This window comes from Microcaecilia unicolor, chromosome 4 (assembly GCF_901765095.1).
Source record: "Microcaecilia unicolor chromosome 4, aMicUni1.1, whole genome shotgun sequence".
NCBI classification, from domain to species: Eukaryota; Metazoa; Chordata; class Amphibia; order Gymnophiona; family Siphonopidae; genus Microcaecilia; species Microcaecilia unicolor.
Window position 1 is genome coordinate 97298580 of NC_044034.1, and position 25145 is coordinate 97323724.

General features: G+C 44.6%; 1 protein-coding gene across 4 annotated transcripts in view; it reads right to left on the reverse strand.

The window, feature by feature from the left end:
- The window catches only part of SLC25A30 (solute carrier family 25 member 30), a 133296-nt gene that overhangs the window by 11917 nt on the left and 96234 nt on the right, over window positions 1–25145 (reverse strand). For all 4 annotated transcript variants that reach the window (XM_030200516.1, XM_030200517.1, XM_030200515.1 and 1 more), the window contains exons 8-9: window positions 14391–14529; window positions 12643–12723 (exon numbers count right to left, since the gene is read on the reverse strand). In XM_030200516.1, the coding sequence (XP_030056376.1) occupies window positions 12643–12723; window positions 14391–14529 (220 nt within the window). The remainder of the gene's footprint in view (window positions 1–12642; window positions 12724–14390; window positions 14530–25145) is intronic.

The following is a 25145-nucleotide window of genomic DNA, read 5'->3' on the forward strand; positions in this document are numbered from 1 at the left end:
GGGGGGCTGAGGGTTCCTGATCCATGGAATTATTTCAGAGCAGCTCAAGCTAGATCAGTGATTAAATGGTTTCAATATCATAACTATAAATTGTGAGTGCAAATCGAACAGATGCAGACAGGACCAATCCCTCTACATTATATGCTTTGACTTCCTCGGAGACAAAGATTTATTCAGGAGGCTGTTTCTCCGACAATCGCTTATACTTTTGAAATTTGGGATCTCCTGAGCTCTGTGGTGGACTGTTTTCTTGATACACTCCTATTTGTTATAATCCAGAGTTTTTCAGGATTGGTTCCTTCAGTTTATAGAGTTTGGGAAGAAAAGCAATCAAGCAGGTGGGGTCAACTTTATGATGATGACACTTTGCTCTCCTTTCAAGCCCTGTCTTAGGACTATGATCTCCCGCAATCTCATCTTTATGCCTATTTGCAGATTGTACATTTATTGACTTCCAAATGCTTTAGACCACAGGTTCTTATACTTTTTTGGAGGATGTCTGAGAGGATTTTAGATCCACAAGGTTTTTGGCAAGTACATTGTATGGTTACTTAACAGGATTTTCGAGCTCCTGATGTGAGTCACAATCACAAATGGAAACAGGACCAATAGGTAACATATGCACTAGAAGAATGGGATTCTATGGAACAATCCCTAGTGAAAATAGCTATCGTCTTCAATGTTCAAGAGAATAGTGTTAAAATTTTATATCACTGGTATTTGACTCCAGATAGTCTTAGACAATGGTTTCCTCAATCCTCAGCATTGTGGTGGAGACAGTGTGAAGCTACAGGAACTATGGGACATATTTGGTGGGCCTGTCTGAAGGCAATAACCTTTTGGAAATTATTCGCTTCCACATAATGTAAATTACTGGACTGAAAGTTCCTTGGGATCCTGGGATTTACCTGTTGAACAGGGAGATTCCGAGGTTTCATAAGCATTAGACTCTTTTGGTTAGATATCTGTTAAATGCAGCTAAGCTCACCTTGGCTGCAGCCTGAAAGAGTCTGGACATTCCTTTGATAGCTACATGGAAATATAAGATTGTGTGTATATAATGGAGAAACTTACAACTATTAGGCACAATAACTTCAAAACATGGGAAAAAATATGGGGCTCTGTTGGTAACTTAAATTTTGTGGGTGACTAGAACTTGTGTTTAGTCTCTTTGCTTCACTTCATCTCTACTGCTTGAGATGTGATTGATCTGTCCATTCACTTGAAGGGTTTTTTCCCCCCTCCCCCTTTTGTTTTTCCCCCTTTTCCCCTCTCTCCTTTTTGCTTTATCATCATCATCATCATTTATTTATTTACTATACCGTTACTTATTGCTATAGCAAAACAGAATGGTTTACATAAAAGAAATAAAACATATAAAACACATATAATAACATCTAGGAAATCCAGTACTTGATAGGAAAGCACAGCAAACCAACCATGAAAGATTAAGCGAATGCTACATACCTGTAGAAGGTATTCTCCGAGGACAGCAGGCTGATTGTTCTCACTGATGGGTGACGTCCACGGCAGCCCCCTCCAATCGGAAACTTCACTAGCAAAGGCCTTTGCTAGCCCTAGCACGCCCATGCGCGACCGTCTTCCCGCCCGAAACCGGCTCGTGTTCGTCAGTCCCGTATATAGCAAGATAAAGACAAGGGAAGACACAACTCCAAAGGGGAGGCGGGCGGGTTTGTGAGAACAATCAGCCTGTTGTCCTCGGAGAATACCTTCTACAGGTATGTAGCATTCGCTTTCTCCGAGGACAAGCAGGCTGCTTGTTCTCACTGATGGGGTATCCCTAGCCCCCAGGCTCATTCAAAACAACAAACATGGTCAATTGGGCCTCGCAACGGCGAGGACATAACTGAGATTGACCTAACAACTTATCCAACTAACTGAGAGTGTAGCCTGGAACAGAATAAACATGGGCCTAGGGGGGTGGAGTTGGATTCTAAACCCCGAACAGATTCTGAAGCACTGACTGCCCGAACCGACTGTCGCGTCGGGTATCCTGCTGCAGGCAGTAATGAGATGTGAATGTGTGGACAGATGACCACGTCGCAGCCTTGCAAATCTCTTCAATAGTGGCTGACTTCAAGTGGGCCACAGACGCTGCCATGACTCTAACATTATGAGCTGTGACATGACCCTCAAGAGCCAGTGAAGGAAATGCAATCTGCTAGCCAATTGGAAATGGTGCGTTTCCCCACAGCCACTCCCCTCCTGTTGGGATCAAAAGAAACAAACAATTGGGCGGACTGTCTGTTGGGCTGTGTCCGCTCCAGATAGAAGGCCAATGCTCTTTTGCAGTCCAATGTGTGCAGCTGACGATCAGCAGGGCAGGAATGCGGACGGGGAAAGAATGTTGGCAAGACAATTAACTGGTTCAGATGGAACTTCGGCAAGAACTTAGGGTGAGTGCGCAGGACTACTCTGTTATGATGAAATCTGGTGTAAGGGGCCTGGGCTACCAGGGCCTGAAGCTCACTGACTCTACGAGCTGAAGTAACTGCCATCAAGAAAATGACCTTCCAGGTCAAGTACTTCAGATGGCAGGAGTTCAGTGGCTCAAAAGGAGGTTTCATCAGCTGGGTGAGAACGACATTGAGATCCCATGACACTGTAGGAGGTTTGACAGGGGGCTTTGACAAAAGCAAACCTCTCATGAAGCGAACAACTAAAGGCTGTCCTGAGATCGGCTTACCTTCCACACAGTAATGGTATGCACTGATTGCGCTAAGGTGAACCCTTACAGAGTTGGTCTTGAGACCAGACTCAGACAAGTGCAGAAGGTATTCAAGCAGGGTCTGTGTAGGACAGGAGCAAAGATCTAAGGCCTTGCTGTCACACCAGACAGCAAACCTTCTCCATAGAAAGAAGTAACTCCTCTTAGTGGAATCTTTTCTGGAAGCAAGCAAGACACGGGAGACACCCTCTGACAGACCCAAAGAGGCAAAGTCTACGCTCTCAACATCCAGGCCGTGAGAGCCAGACTGGAGGTTGGGATGCAGAAGCGCCCCTTCGTCCTGTGTGATGAGGGTCGGAAAACACTCCAATCTCCACGGTTCTTCGGAGGACAACTCCAGAAGGAGAGGGAACCAGATCTGACGCGACCAACAGGGAGCAATCAGAATCATGGTGCCTCGGTCTTGCTTGAGTTTCAACAAAGTCTTCCCCACCAGAGGTATGGGAGGATAAGCATACAGCAGGCCTTCCCCCCAATCCAGGAGGAAGGCATCCGATGCCAGTCTGCCATGGGCCTGAAGTCTGGAACAGAACTGAGGGACCTTGTGGTTGGCTCGAGATGCAAAGAGATCTACCAAGGGGGTGCCCCACACCTGGAAGATCTGTCGCACTACTCTGGAGTTGAGCGACCACTCGTGAGGTTGCATAATCCTGCTCAACCTGTCGGCCAGACTGTTGTTTACGCCTGCCAGATATGTGGCTTGGAGCAACATGCAGTAACGGCGAGCCCACAGCCACATACTGACGGCGGCTTCCTGACACTGGGGGCGAGATCCGGTGCCCTCCTGCTTGTTGATGTAATACATAGCAACCTGGTTGTCTGTCTGAATTTGGATAATTTGGTGGGACAGCCGATCTCTGAAAGCCTTCAGAGCGTTCCAGACCGCTCGTAACTCCAGGAGATTGATCTGCAGATCGCGTTCCTGGAGGGACCAGCTTCCCTGGGTGTGAAGCCCATCGACATGAGCTCCCCACCCCAGGAGAGACGCATCCATAGTCAGCACTTTTTGTGGCTGAGGAATTTGGAAAGGGCCAAATCGCCCACCAGTACAGTGGGATTTGAGAAAACTCGTGGACAGGTGGATTACGTCCTCTAGATCCCCAGCAGCCTGAAACCACTGGGAAGCTAGGGTCCCATTGAGCAGATCGCATGTGAAGACGAGCCATGGGAGTCACATGAACTGTGGAGGCCATGTGGCCAAGCAATCTCAACATCTGCCGAGCTGTGATCTGCTGGGACGTTCGAACCCGGGAGACGAGGGACAGCAGATTGTTGGCCCTTGTCTCTGGAAGATAGGCACGAGCCGTCCGAGAATCCAGCAGAGCTCCTATGAATTCAAGTCTCTGTACTGGGAGAAGATGGGACTTTGGATAATTTATCACAAACCCCAGTAGCTCCAGGAGTCGAATAGTCATCTGCATGGACTGTAGAGCTCCTGCCTCGGAATTGTTCTTCACCAGCCAATCGTCGAGATAAGGGAACACATGCACTCCCAGCCTGCGAAGCGCTGCTGCTACTACAGCCAGGCACTTCGTGAACACCCTGGGCGCAGAAGCGAGCCCAAAGGGTAGCACACAGTACTGGAAGTGATGTGTGCCCAGACGAAATCGCAGATACTGCCTGTGAGCTGGCAATATCGGGATGTGCGTGTAGGCGTCCTTCAAGTCCAGAGAGCATAGCCAATCGTTTTCCTGAATCATGGGAAGAAGGGTGCCCAGGGAAAGCATCCTGAACTTTTCCTTGACCAGATATTTGTTCAGGGCCCTCAGGTCTAGGATAGGACGCATCCCCCCTGTTTTCTTTTCCACAAGGAAGTACCTGGAATAGAATCCCAGCCCTTCTTGCCCGGATGGCACGGGCTCAACCACATTGGCGCTGATAAGGGCGGAGAGTTCCTCTGCAAGTACCTGCTTGTGCTGGAAGCTGTAGGACTGAGCTCCCGGTGGGCAATTTGGAAACCAAATTGAGGGTGTATCCTTGCCGGACTATTTGAAGAACCCAACGGTCGGAGATTACAAGAGGCCACCTTTGGTGAAAAACTTTCAACCTCCCCCCGACCGGCAGATCGCCCGGCACGGACACGTTGATGTCGGCTATGCTCTGCTGGAGCCAGTCAAAAACTCGTCCCCTGCTTTTGCTGGGGAGCCGTGGGGCCTTGCTGAGGTGCACGCTGCTGACGAGAGCGAGCGCGCTGGGGCTGAGCCTGGGCCGCAGGCTGTCGAGATGGAGGATTGTACCTACGCTTACCAGAAGAGTAGGGAACAGCCCTCCTTCCCCCATAAAAACGTCTACCTGATGAGGTAGATGCTGAAGGCTGCCGGCGGGAGAATTTGTCGAAAGCGTTATCCCGCTGGTGGAGCTGTTCTACCACCTGTTCGACCTTTTCTCCAAAAATGTTGTCCGCTCGGCAAGGGGAGTCCGCAATCCGCTGCTGGATCCTATTCTCCAGGTCAGAGGCACGCTGCCATGAGAGTCTGCGCATCACCACACCTTGAGCAGCGGCCCTGGACGCAACATCAAAGGTATCATATACCCCTCTGGCCAAGAATTTTCTGCACGCCTTCAGCTGCCTGACCACCTCCTGAAACGGCTTGGTCTGCTCAGAAGGGAGCTTGTCCACCAAGTCCGCCAACTGTCGCACATTGTTCCGCATATGAATGCTCGTGTAGAGCTGGTAGGACTGAATCTTGGCCACGAGCACAGATGAATGATAGGCCTTCCTCCCAAAGGAGTCTAAGGTTCTGGAGTCTCTGCCCGGGGGCACCAAAGCATGCTCTCTAGAACTCTTAGCCTTCTTTAGGGCCAGATCCACCACACCAGAGTCGTGAGGCAACTGAGTGCGCATCAGCTCTGGGTCCCCATGGGTCCGGTACTGGGACTCGATCTTCTTGGGAATGTGGGGATTAGTTAATGGCTTGGTCCAGTTCGCCAGCAATGTCTTTTTTAGGACATGATGCATGGGTACTGTGGACGCTTCCTTAGGTGGAGAAGGATAGTCCAACAGCTCAAACATCTCAGCCCTGGTCTCATCCTCCACGACCACCGGGAAGGGGATGGCCGTAGACATCTCCCGGACAAAGGCCGCGAAAGACAGACTCTCGGGAGGAGAAAGCTGCCTTTCAGGGGAGGGAGTGGGGTCAGAAGGAAGGCCATCAGACTCCTCATCAGAGAAATATCTGATGTCCTCCTCCTCCTCCCACGAGGCCTCACCATCGGTATCAGACATAAGTTCACGAACCTGCGTCTGAAGCCGTGCCCGACTCGACTCCGTGGAAACACGGCCACGGTAGGAGCGTCGAGAGGTGGACTCCCTCGCCAGCACCGGCGAAGCTCCCTCCGCCGACGTCATCGGGGAGTCTGCCTGGGAGGCAGCCGTAGCCGGTACCGATACCGGAGATCTCACCTCGAGCAAAGGGCCAGCCGTCGCCTCACCCGATGCTACCGGAGGCACAAGCACCCCCGGTACCAGAAGAGAAGGGCGCAACTGCTCTCCCAGAATCTCTGGAAGAACGGCCCGGAGACTCTCGTGCAGAGCGGCTGTGGAGAAAGACTGAGAAGCCGATGCAGGAGTCGAGGTCAGAGTCTGTTCCGGGGTGTGGAGGAGGTTCCGGGCTGTCCAAGGGGGAGCGCATCGACACCTCCTGAATAGAGGGTGAGCGGTCCTCCCGGTGCCGATGCCTACTGGGTGCCAACTCCCTCGGCGACCCAGAGCTCTCGGTACCGAGACGGGAAGGAGACCGGTGTCTATGCTTCTTCGACTTCTTCAAGCGAAGCATGTCACCGGAGCTTCCCGGTACCGACGAGGACGACGTAGAATCCAACCGTCGCTTCCTCGGGGCCGAAGATCGATCTCGGGGGGGCTGTACCGCAGGAGCCCTCAGGGCAGGAGACCCACCCGAAGGCTCACCGCCACCAGCAGGGGAATGGACAGCCCTCACCTGCACTCCAGACGAAGCACCACCGTCCGACGACATCAGCAATAGCGGAGGTCCCAGTACCACCGACGTCGACGCAGCCTTCCAATGTCTCGGTACCGACGATGCAGGAGGTAGAAGCCTCGATGCAGTCGATGCCGATGCAGAGGTCGAAGACTTCGATGCTGTCGACGTCGATGCACTCGACGAGTCCCATGCTGTTGTCGTCGAAGAGCCCGAGAACAACACGTTCCACTGGGCCAATCTCGCTACCTGAGTCCTCTTTTTCAAAGAGCACAAAGACTACAGGCCTGCGGGCGGTGCCCAGCCCCCAGACACTGAAGACACGAAGCGTGCCTATCAGTGAGCGAGATTACCTGGGCGCACTGGGTGCACTTCTTGAAGCCGCTGGAAGACTTCGATGACATGGGCGGAAAAATCACGCCGGTGAAATCAAAATTCGCGATGATGACGAAAGGCACCAAAAAGAAGGGAGGGGGAAAAAAACCCGTACCGAGGCCAAATAGGCCGGTCCCGAAAGCGAAAGGAAACTTACGTGGGGAAAAAGCTGGAAACACGGGAAAGGGGTAAAGACCTAAACGGTCTTTTTTTTTTTTTTTTAAAGCGAAAAAAGCGAAGATGCGCGAGGTCAACTTGAGGGGCACGAAACGGCGCAAAACACGACCGTCCCGAGCGCGGACAAAAGAAGACTGACGAACACGAGCCAGTTCGGGCGGGAAGACGGTCCCGCATGCGCGGTGCGCATGGGCGCGCGAGGGCTAGCAAAGGCCTTTGCTGGTGAAGATTCCGATTGGAGGGGGCTGCCGTGGACGTCACCCATCAGTGAGAACAAGCAGCCTGCTTGTCCTCGGAGAATAACTAATCAGTAATAACAATTACAAACAATCTTCTTGAGTTGATATTATGCAGAGTACCTTCACTGTATTATGGAAGAACACGCTTTGCTTAGGTATACTACTGTATTGTATCGTATCTGGGTTTTTACTGCTTATATTGTATATTGGTTTTCCATTGTAATATTTAATGAAGTACTCCTGTTAAAGAAAATGGGCTAAATGAACGATATAAACTGTTGCACGAATGTGCCTCAGCATCTATAAATAGTCTACGACTGCAACTATGTGCAATGACTATATGGCACAAACATGGGCCATCAACAGCTGGATCCTATCCTCTAGTAGAAAGTAATCTTGGAACATTACCCAATCCAAAATCTCCTATAAAAGGAAATGACGTTGGTTAGATGTAGGGTGGAATTTTTGAAAGTTGATAAGAAATCAACTAAAAAAAAAAAAAGAGCCATTTTTCTTCAGCAGAGTCAAGGCCCATGACTGAGCAAGCCACTAGAAATCAGACCTACTACTAATAATCATTTCTATAGAGCCACTAAATATATGCAGCACCAAACACAAACATGCAAGACAGTTCCCACTTGACAAAGCGTACGATCTATTAAAGACAAACAGGACAAATAAAGGGATTTGGGGTTTTATTTATCATAGGAAAGGATTAAAACATGGGTATTGAACAGGTGAATACAGAATTTCACAGGGTTAACAATTAAAAGCAGTCACAAAAAGGAGGGTTTTTAGCCTGAATACGAAAAGGGTCAGAGACAAGACACCGACTCAGGAAGTCGGTTTCAGGCATATGGTGCAGTAAGATGAAAGAAAGAAGTCTTGATTTGACAGCGATAAGAGTTACTTATCTGATGAATAGAGTTCTTGGAGAAGGGTGTAGGAAGAGATGAATGGAGAGATTGAGGAGCTTGTAGCAAGATCTATTGGCATGTGTATATTTTGTACTACTATTGTTTGCTTCTCTATTTACACCAAATGATATGCTTGTAACTTCAAATTTTGAAACTGAATAAAATTTATAAAAACTTGAGTGGACGTCACACAAACCAGAAGCTCGCAATCGCATCAAGTATCTGGCTGCATTGGAAAAGCATAAAGTCTAAGGTTTCAAAAGATATCATAAGCTGTTCTGATGTGACTGCTACACATCAGCCTCTGCCGGTGTACTAGCCGAGTTTGAAATTATGCAGAAAGAGTATGCAAAAAAAACCCCGTACTTTCTAAAAGATGGTACACGTACTAAGTCACAGAGCTGATGGGTAGCATCTAAAAGCATGACACTCAAACTCTTTCCTAAATTATCTAACACATAAGAGCCTCTCCTTTCTCAGAGGAGTGTTACAGAAATCCCTGCATTTTTTCACTTCTCATAGCTGCTTCAACTATTACTGAAGAGTGTGACAACTAGATTATTAAAGCCTGGACCTGGTCAGAAGCACATTGATGTAATGTACTTTGCAGAAAAATAGAACTGGGCTGGTCCTGTGCAATAGCAGAAGATGGGAAGACAAGCACATGCATGGTGGGGCGCTTCCAGACACCTCTAGAAAAAACAATGGGGAGCATTTATGGTGCTGAGCTGTCAGAAGTGTCATCCACCAGCAATATTAGCACCATGCTTGTTCTCAGAGAAGGATCCTCAGCTTTGGATTGATTCAGATAGGTTTTTGAAAAACCCTTCACAAAAACATCTTTTGTAGAAGACAATGAGAATGGTCAGGAACATAAGGATAGCCATACTGTGTCATAATTGTCCATCTACCCCAGTATCCTGTTTCCAACAGTGGCGAAGCCAGGTTGCAAGTTCTGGCAGAAACCCAAATAGTGGCAATATTCCATGCTACCAATCCCAGGGCAAGCAGTAGCTTCCTCATGTCTCATCTCGCAGACTATGGTCTTTTCCTCCAGGAACTTGTCCAAACCTTTTTTTTTTTTAAACCCAGATACACGCTACCGCCATTACTACATCCTCCGGCAAAGAGTTTCAGAGCTTAACTATTCGTTGAATGAAAAAACATTTCCTCCTATTTGCTTTAAACGTATTTCCATGTAACTTTGCGTGTACCCTAATCTCCCCCTCAGCCGTCTTTTTTCCAAGATAAAGAGCCCTAAACCTCTTTAGCCTTTCCTTGTATGAGAGAAGTTCTATCCCCTTTATCATTTTGGTTGATCTTCTTTGAACCTTTTCTAATTCCTCTATCTTTTTTTTTTTATACTGCGATCAGAACTAAACGCAGTACTTGAGGTGAATTTGTACCATGGAGTGACAGAGGCATAGTATTTTCGGTCTTATTTACCATCTCTTTCCTAATAATTCCTAGCATCCTGTTTGCTTTTTTGGCCACTGCCGCACATTGAGCAGAAGATTTCAGTGTATTATCTACAATGACACCTAGATCTTTTTCTTGGGTGCTGACCCCCAAGTTGGACCCTAGCATCAGATTAACTATAATTCAGATTATTCTTCCCAATATGCACCACTTTGCATTTGTCCACATTAAATTTAATCTGCCATTTGGATGCCCAGTCTTCCTGTTTCCTAAGGTCTTCTTGCAATTTTTCAGTCCACACGTGTTTTAATAATCTTGAATAGTTTTGTGTAATCACTTCACTTGTTCTGACTTCCACATCAATTTATAAATATGTTAAAATAGCACCAGTCCCAGTACTGATCCTTGCAGCACTCCACTATTCACCCTCCTCCATTGAGAGAAATTACTGTTTTCTGTCCAATAACCAATTCCTAATCCACACCAGAACACTGCCTCCTAACCCATGACTCTAATTTTCTCAGGAGTCTCTCATGAGGAACTTTGTCAAAAAAACCTTCTGAAAATCTAGATACACTACATCAATGGGCTCATCTTTATCCACATATTTATTTACGCCTTCAAAGAAATTAAGCAAATTGGTGAGGCACGACTTCTTAGTTGAACCCATGCTGACTCTGTCCCATTAAACGTGTGTGTTCCGTAATTTTGTTCTTTATAATAGTTTCCACTATTTTACCCAGCACTGACGTCAGGCTTAAAGGTCTGTAAATTCCAGGATCACCCCTGGAATCCTTTTTTAAAAATTGGCGTTACACTGGCCACCCTCCAATCTTCAGATATACCAAAGATGAAGATTTAACCACTACTGTAACCAACACTAGTCTGTTGTGCAAAGGACTGCAGACAGATAGGCTGGCCTGCACTGAACACGTCTTTCACAATGTGAAGAGGCTTAACAGAAAATATGTTGAAAAACACTGCACTGCTGGTGTGCCTCAGAAAGGCAATGTACATCCTCTTAGCAACTGGAGTTTCTGCGCTGATGTGTGTGTGCGTTTCATCAGCACTTTGACAAGGGTCGATGAACATGGTTTTAACTCCGGCTTTTGCAAGCACTCCAGAAGCTGTTGCACTGTGAGCTTGGAAACTTCAGGGGGTACTTTCTCCTCTGAGCAAAGTCTGGCAGTTCCTTTGGGCGAATAGACTCTAAAGATCACTACACCTAGAAGGTCGATAGCTTTTCCAAAGATTCTAATTGATATGCACAGAGAAGTTTTTTGTGTAATTTTCCAAATAGTATCTAAGGGCCCTGTTTAAGGCGTGTTAGCATTTTTAATGTGCCTACAATCAGCGCGCACAACTCTGTAGGCACCTATATGGATACTGTAGGCACATACACAGAACACACATTAAAGATGCTAACACGCCTATAACGCTGCTTAGTAAACAGGGCCCAAAGATTGAAAATGCTTCTGAAGGCAATTCAAGATATCTATGCTCATGGCAATATTTGGGTACATACAGTGTTTGCACTCCTCTTGATTGTGGTCAGGACCCAAGCCTAAGACAGAATTGTAATGAGTGTTAAAATTCTGAATTTCAACTTGAAGGGCTATTTTTCTCCTTTTCAAAAACAAAGAACTGATGAAAACAAACAATGGTGAGAAGTATTCAGAAAAAAAAAATTGTATGGGAGAGCTTTGTTTCACATCTACTCAGCAGAGCAGAATTACAAAAAAGAAAAAAAAAACCTGCAAATTTTCCCCCAAGTTCTGAGCTCTTAGAGAGCAGTTCTGTCCTGTTGCCGATGGATGACATCCCCAGACTCAGTCCTGTTTGTTGAAGGAGAATGTGTGATTTTGATGAGTAATGATCTGTTATAAACAGGAGTCAAGCAGCTGCAGTATCTTGTAAATACTAAAAAAGATCAACCAGCTATACAGCCTGGAGGTTGATGGATGGAGTGGACTTGGATGCGCCCAGGTTAATGACAGCTCCATGATTTAGCTATAGAGTAAAGATGTATTATGTACCTATACCGGTTATTAGCTATATTATAGAAAGGGTGGGGGGAGGGGGGCAATCCAATTGAAGCATGGTTAAGTTGTGGTTATCAGCATTTGTTATAAATATGTAAAAACCTTAATAAAAATATAAAAAAAAAAAAAAAAAAGATCAACCAGCCAGGAACATCTCAGTAGTTTCCATCTACATTTCCTTTTTGTTCACAAATTATATTTTCAGTGTGCTTACACTGGGTTTGACATGCCAGTAAAAAGGATCTTACAGGAAGAGAGCTCACTCTGGCATATATTCACCTCATGGCAGTCAGCATTTTTGATAGCACTGACCACCATGGGCAAAATTAGGCCCCCCCCAATATTCAATGCCAGCTCCTATCCACATACCAGCACTCAATATCTGAGTGTCTGGTGGCACCTGGAAGTTATCTGTAGCCAATATTCAGTGTCAGACCAGGATAGTTAACAAGCAGTTAGGACTGCACTTTATGTGGTCCAATATGCAAGTTAGTTATCCAGGCACTGGTACTGAATATCTTCCAGGTCCACCCTGAATCTGCCCCAGCATTAACCAGATAGTGAAGCAATAGTGCTAATTCAGGGGCACTATCCAGCTAAGTGCTGCTGAATATCAGTATTTAACATGGTCAATGTGATTTAACCAGATAGGAGCCTCTCCTGCCTTAAAGCCCACTATGTTCAGTACAGTTTAATGGTGTAAACAAATCTCCAGACAACACCTATTATCTCAAACCAGCTAATTAAAATTATACACTCACACAAAATTTAAAAGATAAAGGATACAATAATATTCCAAGGACCAAGTCGCAACCAGTTTGGAAAAAATCCTTTATATAAGGCAATGAAACCTTCATTCCTCCATGTCTGTTGGGATTAAAACATTTAAAAAGTTCAATTGTTCATTAAAAAACAATATATTTTTTAAAATTCAGTACTGAACCCAAAACAAAACACCTGTACATGAGCAAAACTATTCTACACAGGGGGGTCTGTCTATATTGGACCGTACAATATTCATTAAAAATTTGATATATAAAAAGTTATTAGATTCAAATATTATCTACTTTTTTTTTTTCAAGTCGGTCCTGGAGTATCCCCCTTGCCAGGTTTACAGGATATCCACAACGGACTAGAGTGTATATAATGAAGCTACAAAGTAGTAAGTTTAAAACAAATCGGAGAAAATATTTCTTCACTCAATGTGTAATTAATCTCTGGAATTCGTTGCCAGATAATGTGGTAAAAACAGTTAGCTTAGTGGGGTTTTAAAAAGGCTTGGATAACTTCCTAAAAGAAAAGTCCATAAGCCATTAAGGTGGACTTGGGAAAAATCTACTGCTTATTTCTAGGATAAGCAGCATAAAATACATTGTACTATTCTGGGATCTTGCCAGGTACTTGTAACCTGGATTGGCCACTGCTGGAAACAGTATGCTGGGCTTGGACCTTCGGTCTGTCCCAGTATGGCAACGCTTATGTTCTTATGAAAGATTTGCATACGATGGAGGCAGTGTATGCAAATCAATGTGATGCATATTCATTGTGGATATCATGAAAAGTTGACTGGCAAGGGGGTACTCCAGGAAAGACTTAGGAAATACTGATCTACTTAACCAAAGTTTGATATGAATAAATGCATAAACCCACCTATCCTCTCAAAGGATCTACCACTTTGCATTCTCAGCCAACTCCTAATATTAGAACTAATTTGCCACAATGTATATTGACACGGTCTTAAGTAAAGCTTGTTTCATAGGAAATTCATGTTTAATTCCTATATATGAGGTTGAATTTGAATAGACAGTCCACAAAACAGCCAAGTCACTAGAAAAGCACCCCGTGGCTGAATACAAGATGCCGATGGAGGCAGCTTTCCTTGAAGAGGGCTACTGTTGCCCAAGTTTAATTTTCCTGTACAATTGAGCTTTCTACCTAGTTATGTGCTCCAGGTCCATACGTTGCTATTTAATGGCAGAAATGGCAAATGTCACTGTCATAGTTGAGATAGTATTACCACAGACCTTCATTAATGGACATGAGTTATGTCCGTTTTGTAGGGGTTAATTCCCAGATCCCTTAGAACTTGTTATGTATGATTAATGAATCATGGCCACAACTGACAAATTTCTTTCCATTTATACACTCAATACTGCAAGGTGAAAAGCAATGAAGTGCTATACAAATACAACAACATTGTTGTGAGACCTAGGGTGCCTTCCTCGGGGAACTGAATACTGCCTAAATAGTGAACTAGATGGTCTAATCAGGGCCTGAAGCATCTGCAAGGCAGCAAGCTGTACTGCCACCAGGATAAATCAAGCCTCCCTCAGGTTTAAGCAGGGATCACAAACATGCTAGATTAGAGGTGGTGGGAGGAAGAAAACAAAGGTCTTAAAGTACCTTTTTTTTCATTCCTAGATACAATTCAGTTTTATTTTACTTAAGTAATACAGAAATAGAGATTCAGTATAAACACAAATCTCTATCTTCTAGTAGCACAGTAGAAAATATAGGTAAATGTAAATTCTTACCTGCATTAAGCAATCCATTGTGCCCTTGTATCCTATAAATGACCCATCCACGACAACCTTCTGGTTCATCATACGTGTTCGTACAACATCAACAGGATTTGAAGCAAGAGCACCAGCCAAACCACAAGCTAAGCTGGATCTAAGTTTAAAAAAAAATAAAAAATAAAAAAAAGAGAGAGAATTACATTAAGGGGGAAAAGCTAGGTGCTGGGATGATCTACACTAAACTAGTATTTATTGTGAATATCCTGAAAACCTGAGTAGCTGGGTGTGTGGAGTGAAGGATTAGCTTAATGGTTAGTTCAGTGGCCTGAGAACCAGGGGAACTGGGTTTGATTCCCTTTCAACTCTAGGGAAATCACTCGTATTTTAATAAGTAAGCCGCTTTGATTGTACATGCAGAAAGGTGGTATATATCAACTGCCACCCCATCCCAATTCCTTTCCCCTTCTTTTATTCTGTAAAGGGCGCTCTGCGCAGAAAGCAGTTACATACCTGAAACAGGTGATCTTACATGTGGGCGACATCATCTAATGGAGCCCAGTATGGGTGCTGCCCAGAAATCTCTTGAAAAGGCCTTTGGCAGAGTCCCACCATGCATTCTTGGGTGCCTTCCTACCTGATGTGTGAGCATGGGACCAGCAGTACAATACTATAGCTAAAGGAATACAACTGCAAGGGGAAGTGAGAGGGCATGTATCCTGCTGTCCTCAGAGATCACCTGCTACAAGTAACTGCTTTCTCCGAGGACAGGAAGGACATTGTTTCTCACATATTGGAATTCCTAGCTACCAGGCTCAGCGAAAGCAACATTAGGCCAAGAGAAACTCGCAATAAACCCCTGGAAAAGTATATAACAATTAAGACCACGGTAGTTCGGTCCCAAGGAGTGGACACACCAGCTACTGGGGGGGGGGAGGGGGGTCAGTCAGTGCCCTGATGCACCAAGCAACGATTAAATCCGATGGTGGCATCTGGGACATATAGTGGAAAATGGCTCAAATCAAAGGGCTCAATGGGTGAGGTGAGTAAAGTCAAATTATGCCTAAAAACAGGTGATACAACCTGGCGCAACCTGGGCCCAAGAAGGTCTTAGGACCGAAAAAAATAAAAAAAAAAAAAAAATATATCAGAAACTCACAAAACTCAATAGGGCACACACTGAAGTAGAGGGGAGAAAAATATAAAAGATGTGGACTGCAAAAACCTGCAAGGGAAGGCACCACAAAAATAAACATTTGACACACTGAGGAGAGATCATGGACGTAACCTCTGTTACACAGAAAATGAAAGACTGCTGCTCCTGTGCTCACACTTCAGGTGGAAAGGTGCCCATTCATGTACGGTGGCACAATGTCAAAAGACCTCTTAAAGAAATTATACTGGGCAGCATCCACACTGGGCTCTGTCAGATGACATCATCCATATGCGAGAAACAATGTCCAGCTTGTCCTTGGACAACAACCTTACAGATGTTGAACAAAAGCATAAAAAAATAGGAGTGGAAAGCTTCAAAGAACATGCAGAGCTAGCTGTTTCAACACTAAAATCTCCTGGGACATGATGGGGCCCACATCAGCTAAAGGCAGGCTCCAGAAAGTCTGTGGAATAAGGGAAAACAGATGTAGCATGTTCTGCCCATGATTAACAGTTTGTGGTATTCAGAGACTTGCACAGGAATGTTGTATGAGAGAATTAGTCAGAGGCCCGGTATAAAACTAGAGGGAAACAAAGAGGTAGCAAGCATTTTGAATTTTTCTTTGTCTGTCTCTGATTTCTTTGTCTGTATATAGCATCCTGATTTCTTTGCTTTACATTGCTTTGTTTTGATCATTCATTCTGGCTTGTATATTGCTTATCAAGAAATGCTTCCTGCAATAGCCCATTGAGCTATTCAGAACAATTGTAAATAAACTGTTTATATTAAATATGAAATTCGTCTAGCCTTCTCTACAAAAGTGGCGGCATCCTTTTCTTCACAGAGTACTAGCTTAGTGCATATTTTGTGCCTATCTTTGGGTGTGAGCATTTAAGCTTGCCAAAGACTGGTGTAAATGCTTATGCCCAACTAATGGCAGTTAGGCGAGCAAATGCAGGTATTTTATAACAATTTCTGGGAATGCCCTGACTCGCCCATGCTCATCCCATAGTCGTGCCCCCTTTGGAGCTGCACACTATGAAAATAGGCATGCAAGTTATAGAAAAGGACGTAGGGCATGTTCATGTGTAGCTCCTAATTAATGCCAAGTCCTTAACTGCAATAATTGACTTAGTATTTACACATGGATCTGGGAGTTACACCTAAAACTGAGCAACCTATCCAGAATCCAGGGGTAAATCATTTTTCACTAAAAACACTGCATAGTGTAAAAGCCATCACTCAAAAATATGGCTTGACTAAATTTGTCAGAATTCTAGTTGTTTAGAAGTCTTAAACACCTTTGGCCACAGGCTTCCATAAGTGAAATGTTACACCCTTATATCATACTTTCATGAACTTCTCAGATTTGCTACATCCCTTTTCACATTTTGAAGAGGAAAATGTCATTTTAAAATGTTCAGTACCTTTATAAAAATTCAAGAAGATAGTACTAAGAAAAAAAAAGTTTGAAAACCCAGGATGGTCTATATTTTAGCAGATTTTATAAAAATATGATCAGATCCTAATCTAACCCAATATTAAAAAAAAAACAAAAAACATCACCTCACCTCCTCCGTAAATAAGTATACATTTTGGTTATTTAACAAAAAGATACAATACCCATGTAAAAAAAATGTATGGTCACTATTCCTTCAATAACTCATGGCACCTCCTTGAATAGCAATTAACTTCATATAAAACTGTTAACAAGTTTGAAGGCTTCCTTGCCAGAACTACTTGCTTAAGGTCTGGACACAACACTTCAATATTGTTTAGGTCAGGACTTTTGACTTGACCAATCTACAATATAAATCTGTTTTTCAGCCACTCTGTAATACATTTACATCTGGCTGTATGGTCCACTTTTGGCTCAACTTACGGATGGACAGCCTGACATTTTCTAGAATTTTCTGATATAAAGCAGAATTCATTGTTCTATTAATGACAAGTCATCTGGTCTTGACATAGCAAAGCAGCCCCACATGATGATATCAATCAAGCTTGATAGGATAACCACTCCTGGGGTAGTGTTACTGTGGTCTTCAACCTTTTCCATTTGTAGACTGTGGAACAATGGAGCCCCAAGTGTTTAGAAATGCTCATCTTTTTCTGTAGATCCTGTAAACGTGTCTCCCCCCCCCCCCCCCCCCCCCCCCAAAAAAAATAAATAAATAAATAAAAAATCAGGACAGGATGAGCTCCCACTTCAGGGCACACCCAGCCTGTCAAGTTTCCAAGATACAAAAAGAGAAGTCCAAATCTCCCGTGAAGACAAAACACCACACAAAAAAAAGGCGGAAGACAACCCAAAACAGACCAAAAACAAGGGAGTTAGAGCGCCAGAAAAGTTTAATAGGACCTATTAAACTTTTCTGGCGCTCTAACTCCCTTGTTTTTGGTCTGTTTTGGGTTGTCTTCCGCAAGTTTCCAAGATAACCACAATGAATATGTATTTATTAGGATTTATTTACCGCCTTTTTGAAGGAATTCACTCAAGGCGGTGTACAGTAAGAATAGATCAAACATGAGCAATAGTCAATTATGTATAATATGTATAATAAGTACACAGAAGAGAAATCTCATGTGTATTCTTTGTGGCTAACTTGAAAACCTAATTGGCTGGGTATGTCCTCAAGACTGGGTTGAGAACCCAGTCTTATGGTGATGACTACTCAAAACCTTTTGAACCTTTATATAGAACATGATGATGCCCAAACGAGTAGATTCTCTCTGTAGGACAAAATTACTTACTGTAGATATTCTGATGACAGCAAGATACATATCCTCAAGTGTGGGTGATGTCATCTGACAGAGCCCAGCAAAGGAACAACTCTCCAAAAACTTGAGAATGTTCTACCGCAGAGGTGCATACCTCCCCTTCCCTACTCCTCGTATCACTCTTGCAGAGGACCTTGCTAGTTGAGTCTCTAGCTTTTGAATTTAACTCCAACAGCAGGAGGGAGGGTGGATGGGTGGGTGGGCATGTGAGGATACGTATTCTGCTGTCCTCAGAACACCTGCTACAGGTAAGTAATTTTGTTTTCTCCAAGGGCATGCAGGATACATTCATTACCACATGTAGACCCCAGTGTATCAGCTACTAGGGCCTGGAGCTCATTGATCCACAGGCTGAAGTAACTGCCAGAAAGAAAAGGACCTTCCAGGTCAGGTACTTCAGGTAGCAGATATCAAGTGGATCAAAAGGAGCTTTCATCAGCTGGATTAAAGAGAACACCATGATCCCATTACACTGCAGGTGACTTGATGGGAAAACTCAATAGAAGCAAGCTTCGCATAAAGTGAACTAAAGGTGAACCCTAACAAAGTTGGTCTTCAGACCGGACTCTGAAGAGATACATTTAAAATATTCAAGCAGTCTACAGGTGGAACAAGAAAAAGAATCTAAGGCCTTGTCTTTATAATAGAAGGCAAGCCTCCATTTAAATCTGTAAGTCCTTCCAATGGAAACTTCTAGAACCCAACACAGAACCTGACACACAGTGTCTGGTAAATTCAGGGAAAATACCATTACACACTCAATATCCAAACTGTGAGAGCTAAGGACTAGTAGTCAGGATGTAGAACAGTTCCCTGATCTTGAGTGATCAGTGCTGGAAAACAAACCAGCCTGCAATTCTCTGAAGGGAAACTTCAGGAGGGAAAAAAAAAAAAAGTAAACATATCTTCAGCCAGTAAAATGGAAATCAGAATCGATTTGATTTTATTTTTTTAAACTTGCACAAATCTAAAAATCCTTGGCAGCTCACAATCAGTACATATATAATTCAACATAACAGAAACAAACACACAAGCTTAAGCAAACAACTGTTCCTCAGTCCTGCGAGCTTCATAAGATGTGTAACCTAGGCCCTGCTTCCGATGGAGGAAGGCAGGCATTGGAGGCTAGTATGATGAGCGAGTCTAGTCTGGAAAAAAACTGAGAGACATATTGTAGTGAGTAGCAAGAGTACATCAAAGGAGATGCCCTGCTCTCAAAAGGACTGGTAGGCTACACCCCCATCTAAAGACCACTCGCGAGTGCAGAATCTGACTCAGCCTGCTTCCAGACTGTTTCCTGCCAGATATGTAGCCCTTAGAGGCATTCCCTAAAAAATGGCCCACTTACAAATTGAACATCTCAACATAGGAGATGTAAACCTGTTCCTCCCTGCTTGCTGTAATACATTACAACCTAGTTGTCTGACTGAGAATGATCTGTTCTCCTCTCTGCTAACAGCTATTGATTTCAGAAACTCATCTCTTCTGTTCAGCCCTCTGGCTCTCCATTTGATGGTGCTCTTGCTTGGCTTCTGAAATAGCTCTTCAAATTTTATTACCAATTTTTTTTTTTTTAAAGAAATAATCAATTCCCGTTTAAGTGAAGGGATAGTTCCCTCCTACTGGAAACAATCTGTTCTTAGACCCATCTTGAAAAAAAAAAAAAACAGGATTGGATCCTACAATTTACTCATGATTTAACCCATTGTTAACCTTATCTATTAAAATTCTGTAAGAAAACAATTCTCTCAATTATTTGATTTTTGGAACTCCATCAATTCTTTCCACCCATATCAATCGGGCTTTTGTGATAATCATAGCACTGAAAACAGCCCTTGTTTCTATGGTTAATGACATCTGTTTTTGGATGCAGGGTGCGAAGTACTGTTGCTTCAATTAGATCTTAGTGCTGCTTTTGATTTAATTGATCATGAACTGTTAATCATCTACAGGAATTGGATATTCATGGATCAGCATTAAACTGGTTTCGTTCTTATTTTTCCTCTCGCTCATTTGTAATTGCTCTAAACTCATCCTACTCAGAACCCTACTCTCTGGATATGGAATTCCATAAGGCTCTATCCTCTCCCCTTCATTGTTCAACCTCTTTCTTGCCCATTTAGCTACTGTTATCCAATCTTTAGGCTTTGGAGTTTATATGCTGATGATATTCAGTTACTAATAGCATGTGATTACTGGGATATCAATTTCTTGATTGAGTTTAGTAATAAATTTTAAAAGATTGCTTTGTGGATAACAAGACCATAAATTCTCTCTTAATATGGGTAAAACTGATGCTCTCTAGTTTTCCTGTTACCACTCTTCTAGTCCACCATGTATAGTGTTTAATCAGATAATCATCCTGATCAAGGATAAACTCTTGTCCCCGAGTGTCATGTTAGATAATTCTGTCTTGTTCAAATCACAAAAATCCTGCGTCTCTTTACAGAAAATTAGATTTTTAAAGCCAATTCTGGAAATCCATGCATTGAAAACTATGCGTTACTACTTAATTGCCTGGATTATTGCAATGCTCTATTCATTGATGTTCCACTTTACACTCAGATGCCTCCAAATAGTCAATCACCGACTGCAGAGAAATTGATTTATAATTTAAAAAAAAATTTTTTTAACCATTTAACATCTCTCTTATATAATGAACATTGGTTACATATTCAATATCAAATTCAGTACAAAATATTGCTTTTTGTTCACAAAGTCCTTTCTACTGGTTCCCCTTTATATTTTAACTCCCTTCTTATTTCTTACTGGCTACAAAGGATCTCTTTGCTGTTTAGTAGCTAATCAATTACTAGTTCCTTCACTAAGGAAATTGATTTTTTGCTTCTTCCTGGGAATCAGTTTTTGTTGTATGGCTTTTTCTCTCCTTCAGGGGAGTCTTGGAACAGTCTCAAGCTCAGTGACAGTGCTCTCATTATTTAAAACTCCAAAGAGAAAAAGCCATACAACAAAAACCGATTCCCAGGAAGAAGCAAAAAAACAATTTCCTTAGTAAAGGAACTAGTAATTGATTAGTTACTAAAGAGCAAAGAGATCCTTTGTAGCTAGTTCTTACTCTTTGGAACCTGCTTCCACTTGCTATCCATTCTGAATCCTCATTGCCAAATTTTTAAATGGGATGCACTGGGCAAGTGCTGAGCAATGCCATTTTTAATTTCAACATTTTTTATTAACAACAGTACAAAGGAATCACATCCACAGGGTAAATATACAAAGATTCAAATAGGAAAAAGTATTCATTATGGACAGAATGATACATACCACTATCAAACTTAACTTTTATCCCCACCCCCTTCTAATATTGTTCTGCTGTTAAACACATTTTCTACAGTAACTTCTCAACTATAATTATCTTGCTGGGTAAACTGCAGTCCTCACTCAATCTCTGTGGCCGAACATATTCTCCTTCATAGTGAATATGTTTAAACTACATACATTTTTATTAAACCAAGTGAAAAACAATTCACTCATGTTAATAGTGCTGGTATTGAACTTCAACTGCCCCCCTCCTCTCCTCTCAATAAACCCAATTACTCCTCCCCCCTCCCAAAAAATTCCCTCCCACCCCCCTACCAGGTAAGTACAAACCATTGTTATTCAAGGCCAAGAAAATATTCTTATTCCGGGGGCACAAAATATTCATGTTCCAAAAACTGTGCTATCATATAATTACTGCTCTTTGTTTCCAACCAGTTCACTACTCCCCCCTCCCCCCAATCTCCTCTCTTTCTCATACTCCTATCCCAACCAAGCCCAGGGAAATGACAAACTATCTCCTAGTAGAAAACGCCCCCACCAATCATTCTCCCAATGGAGCGATGCCATTTTAAGAAGGGTGGGCCCAGAGGCAGGAGGTAGTAGGCGACCCTGAGGGGGAGGAATACTGGCTTCGGCCTAACCCCTGGTAAGCCTTTTCCTCAGCTGAGAGGTGCCCAGCTCTACCACTGGCTGCCTTTCAGGTGCTATAGAGGACTTGCAGCTCATCTGCATATCCTTTCAGCCTTCTCCGGGATGAATCCCAGGTCCGCTCCGATCCACTCAGGGCCACCGCTCTAGGTGCCGCGCGGGGCATTTTTCTTTTTACATCTATTTTTCTCCCAGTTACTCTATCTGTTGCTTAACACCTCAGTCACTACATACGCACCCCACCTCAGTCACTACTCATGGCCCCTATACACATTTTTTTCCTTGACCTGTCCCTTCCTAATCTTTTCCCCCTCCCGCTGTCTACCGCAGGAACTCACTGCCCATCCATGTCCTCTCCCGTCCTGCTCACTATTACAATACCCTACCCACCCCCGTCCCTTACCACCTCTCCTATCCCCCTCCTCCTGCCTAGCTTTCAACCTTCATCACTTCCTTCCTGCCATTAACCCATCCCCATTCCTCCTAAGCACATCCTGCCTTCGTCGCCCTACCTCCCACACCCTCCTCCGCACTCTCTTGCTCCTTCTCCTGCTATCCGCGGGAGACATCAATCCCAAACAAGGTCCCCCACACCTGTCCTCGTCCTATCCATGCAAACTATTCCAGGATGTCTCCAATCTCATCTCTATTCCCCTCCTCCCCCCCTTCCCTCCCCTTCTCGTGTGCCCTGTGGAATGCCCGCTCGGTCTGCAACAAACTTTCCTTCACCCACAATCTCTTCATCTCCCATTCCCTCAACTGCTCGCCCTAACTGAAACCTGGCTCACCCCCGACGACTCTGCCTCAGTCGTGGCCCTGTGCCATGGAGATTATCTTTTCTCCCACACTCCCCGCCCAGTTGGCCGCGGAGGAGGAGTCGGGTTTCTACTTTCACCTTCCTGTAGTTTTCAACCCCTCCTCCTACCGTAGTCTCACTGCTTCTCATCCTTTGAAGTTCACTCCATCCGTCTATTCTACCCACTGCCACTCAGAGTTGCAGTCATTTACTGCCCCCCTGATAAGTCCCTCCCTTCCTTCCTTACCGATTTCGATGTCTGGCTCTCCGTTTTTCTTGAACCCTCATCTCCGTCCCTCATTCTTGGAGACTTTAACATACACGCTATGACCCATCCGACTCCTACGCTTCTCAGTTCCTCACTCTGACATCCTCCTTCAACCTCCAGCTGAGCTCCACCACCCCTACTCACCAAACTGGCCATTGTCTTGACCTTGTCCTCTCCTCTCCTCTACCTGCTCACCCTCCAATTTCTGCGCCTCTGCTCTTCCTCTCTCAGATCATCACCTGATCACCTTCACACTTCATCACCCTCCCCCTCAGTCCCGCCCAACACTAACCACTACTTTCAGGTATCTCCAGGCTGTCGACCCTCCCACCTTATCCTCTAGCATCTCTAATCTCCTCCCTTCCATCATGTCCTCTGAGTCTGTCGACAAGGCTGTCTCTGCTTACAATGCCACTCTCTCCACTGCTCTGGACACACTTGCACCATCCATCTCCCGTCCCACAAGGCGTACTAATCCCCAGCCCTGGCTGACCCCTTGCATCCGATACCTTCACTCCTGCGCCCGACCTGCCGAACGCCTCTGGAGGAAATCTCGCACCCATACCGACTTCATTCATTACAAATTCATGCTATCCTCCTTCCAGTCCTCCCTATTCCTTGCCAAACAGGACTATTACACCCAATTGACTAATTCTCTTGGCTCCAACCCTCGTCGTCTCTTCGCCACCCTTAACTCCTTCCTCAAAGTGCCCTCTGCTCCCACCCCCCCTCACTCTCTCCTCAATCACTAGCTGACTACTTCCGTGACAAGGTGCAGAAGATCAACCTAGAATTCACTACCAAGCCACTTCCTCCTCTTCACCCTTTAACCCACTCCCTCAACCAACCAACCCAGGCCTCCTTCTCCTCTTTTCCTGATATCACTGAGGAGGAAACCGCCCACCTTCTCTCCTCCTCGAAATGCACCACCTGTTCCTCTCATCCCATCCCCACCAACTTACTAAACACCATCTCTCCTACTATCAACCCCCCCCCATCTGTCATATCCTCAACCTCTCTCTCTCCACTACAACTGTCCCCGACACCTTCAAGCATGCTGTAGTCACACCACTTCTCAAAAAATCATCACTAGACCCTACCTGTCCTTCCAACTACCGCCCCATCTCCCTCCTACCCTTCCTCTCCAAGATACTTGAATGCGCCGTTCACAGCCGCTGCCTTGATTTTCTCTCCTCATGCCATCCTCGATCCGCTTCAATCCGGTTTTCGCCCTCTACACTCAACAGAAACGGCACTCACTAAAGTCTGTAATGACCTGTTCCTTGCCAAATCCAAAGGTCACTACTCCATCCTCCTCCTCCTCGACCTATCCGCCGCCTTTGACACTGTCAATCATAATTTACATCTTGCTGCACTATCCTCATTTGGGTTCCAGGGCTCTGTCCTCTCCTGGTTCTCCTCTTATCTCTCCCACCGTACCTTCAGAGTACATTCTCATGGATCTTCCTCCACCCCATCCCGCTCTCTGTTGGAGTTCCTCAGGGATCTGTCCTTGGACCCCTTCTTTTTTCAATCTACACCTCTTCCCTGGGCTCGCTGATCTCATCTCATGGTTTCCAATACCATCTTTATGCTGACGACACCCAGCTTTACCTCTCCACACCAGACATCACTGCGGAAACCCAGGCCAAAGTATCAGCCTGCTTATCTGACATTGCTGCCTGGATGTCCAACCGCCACCTGAAACTGAACATGGCCAAGAACGAGCTTATTGTCTTTCCACCCAAACCCACTTCTCCTCTCCCTCCACTCTCTATTTCAGTCGACAACACCCTCATCCTCCCCGTCTCATCTGCCTGCAACCTCGGAGTCATCTTCGACTCC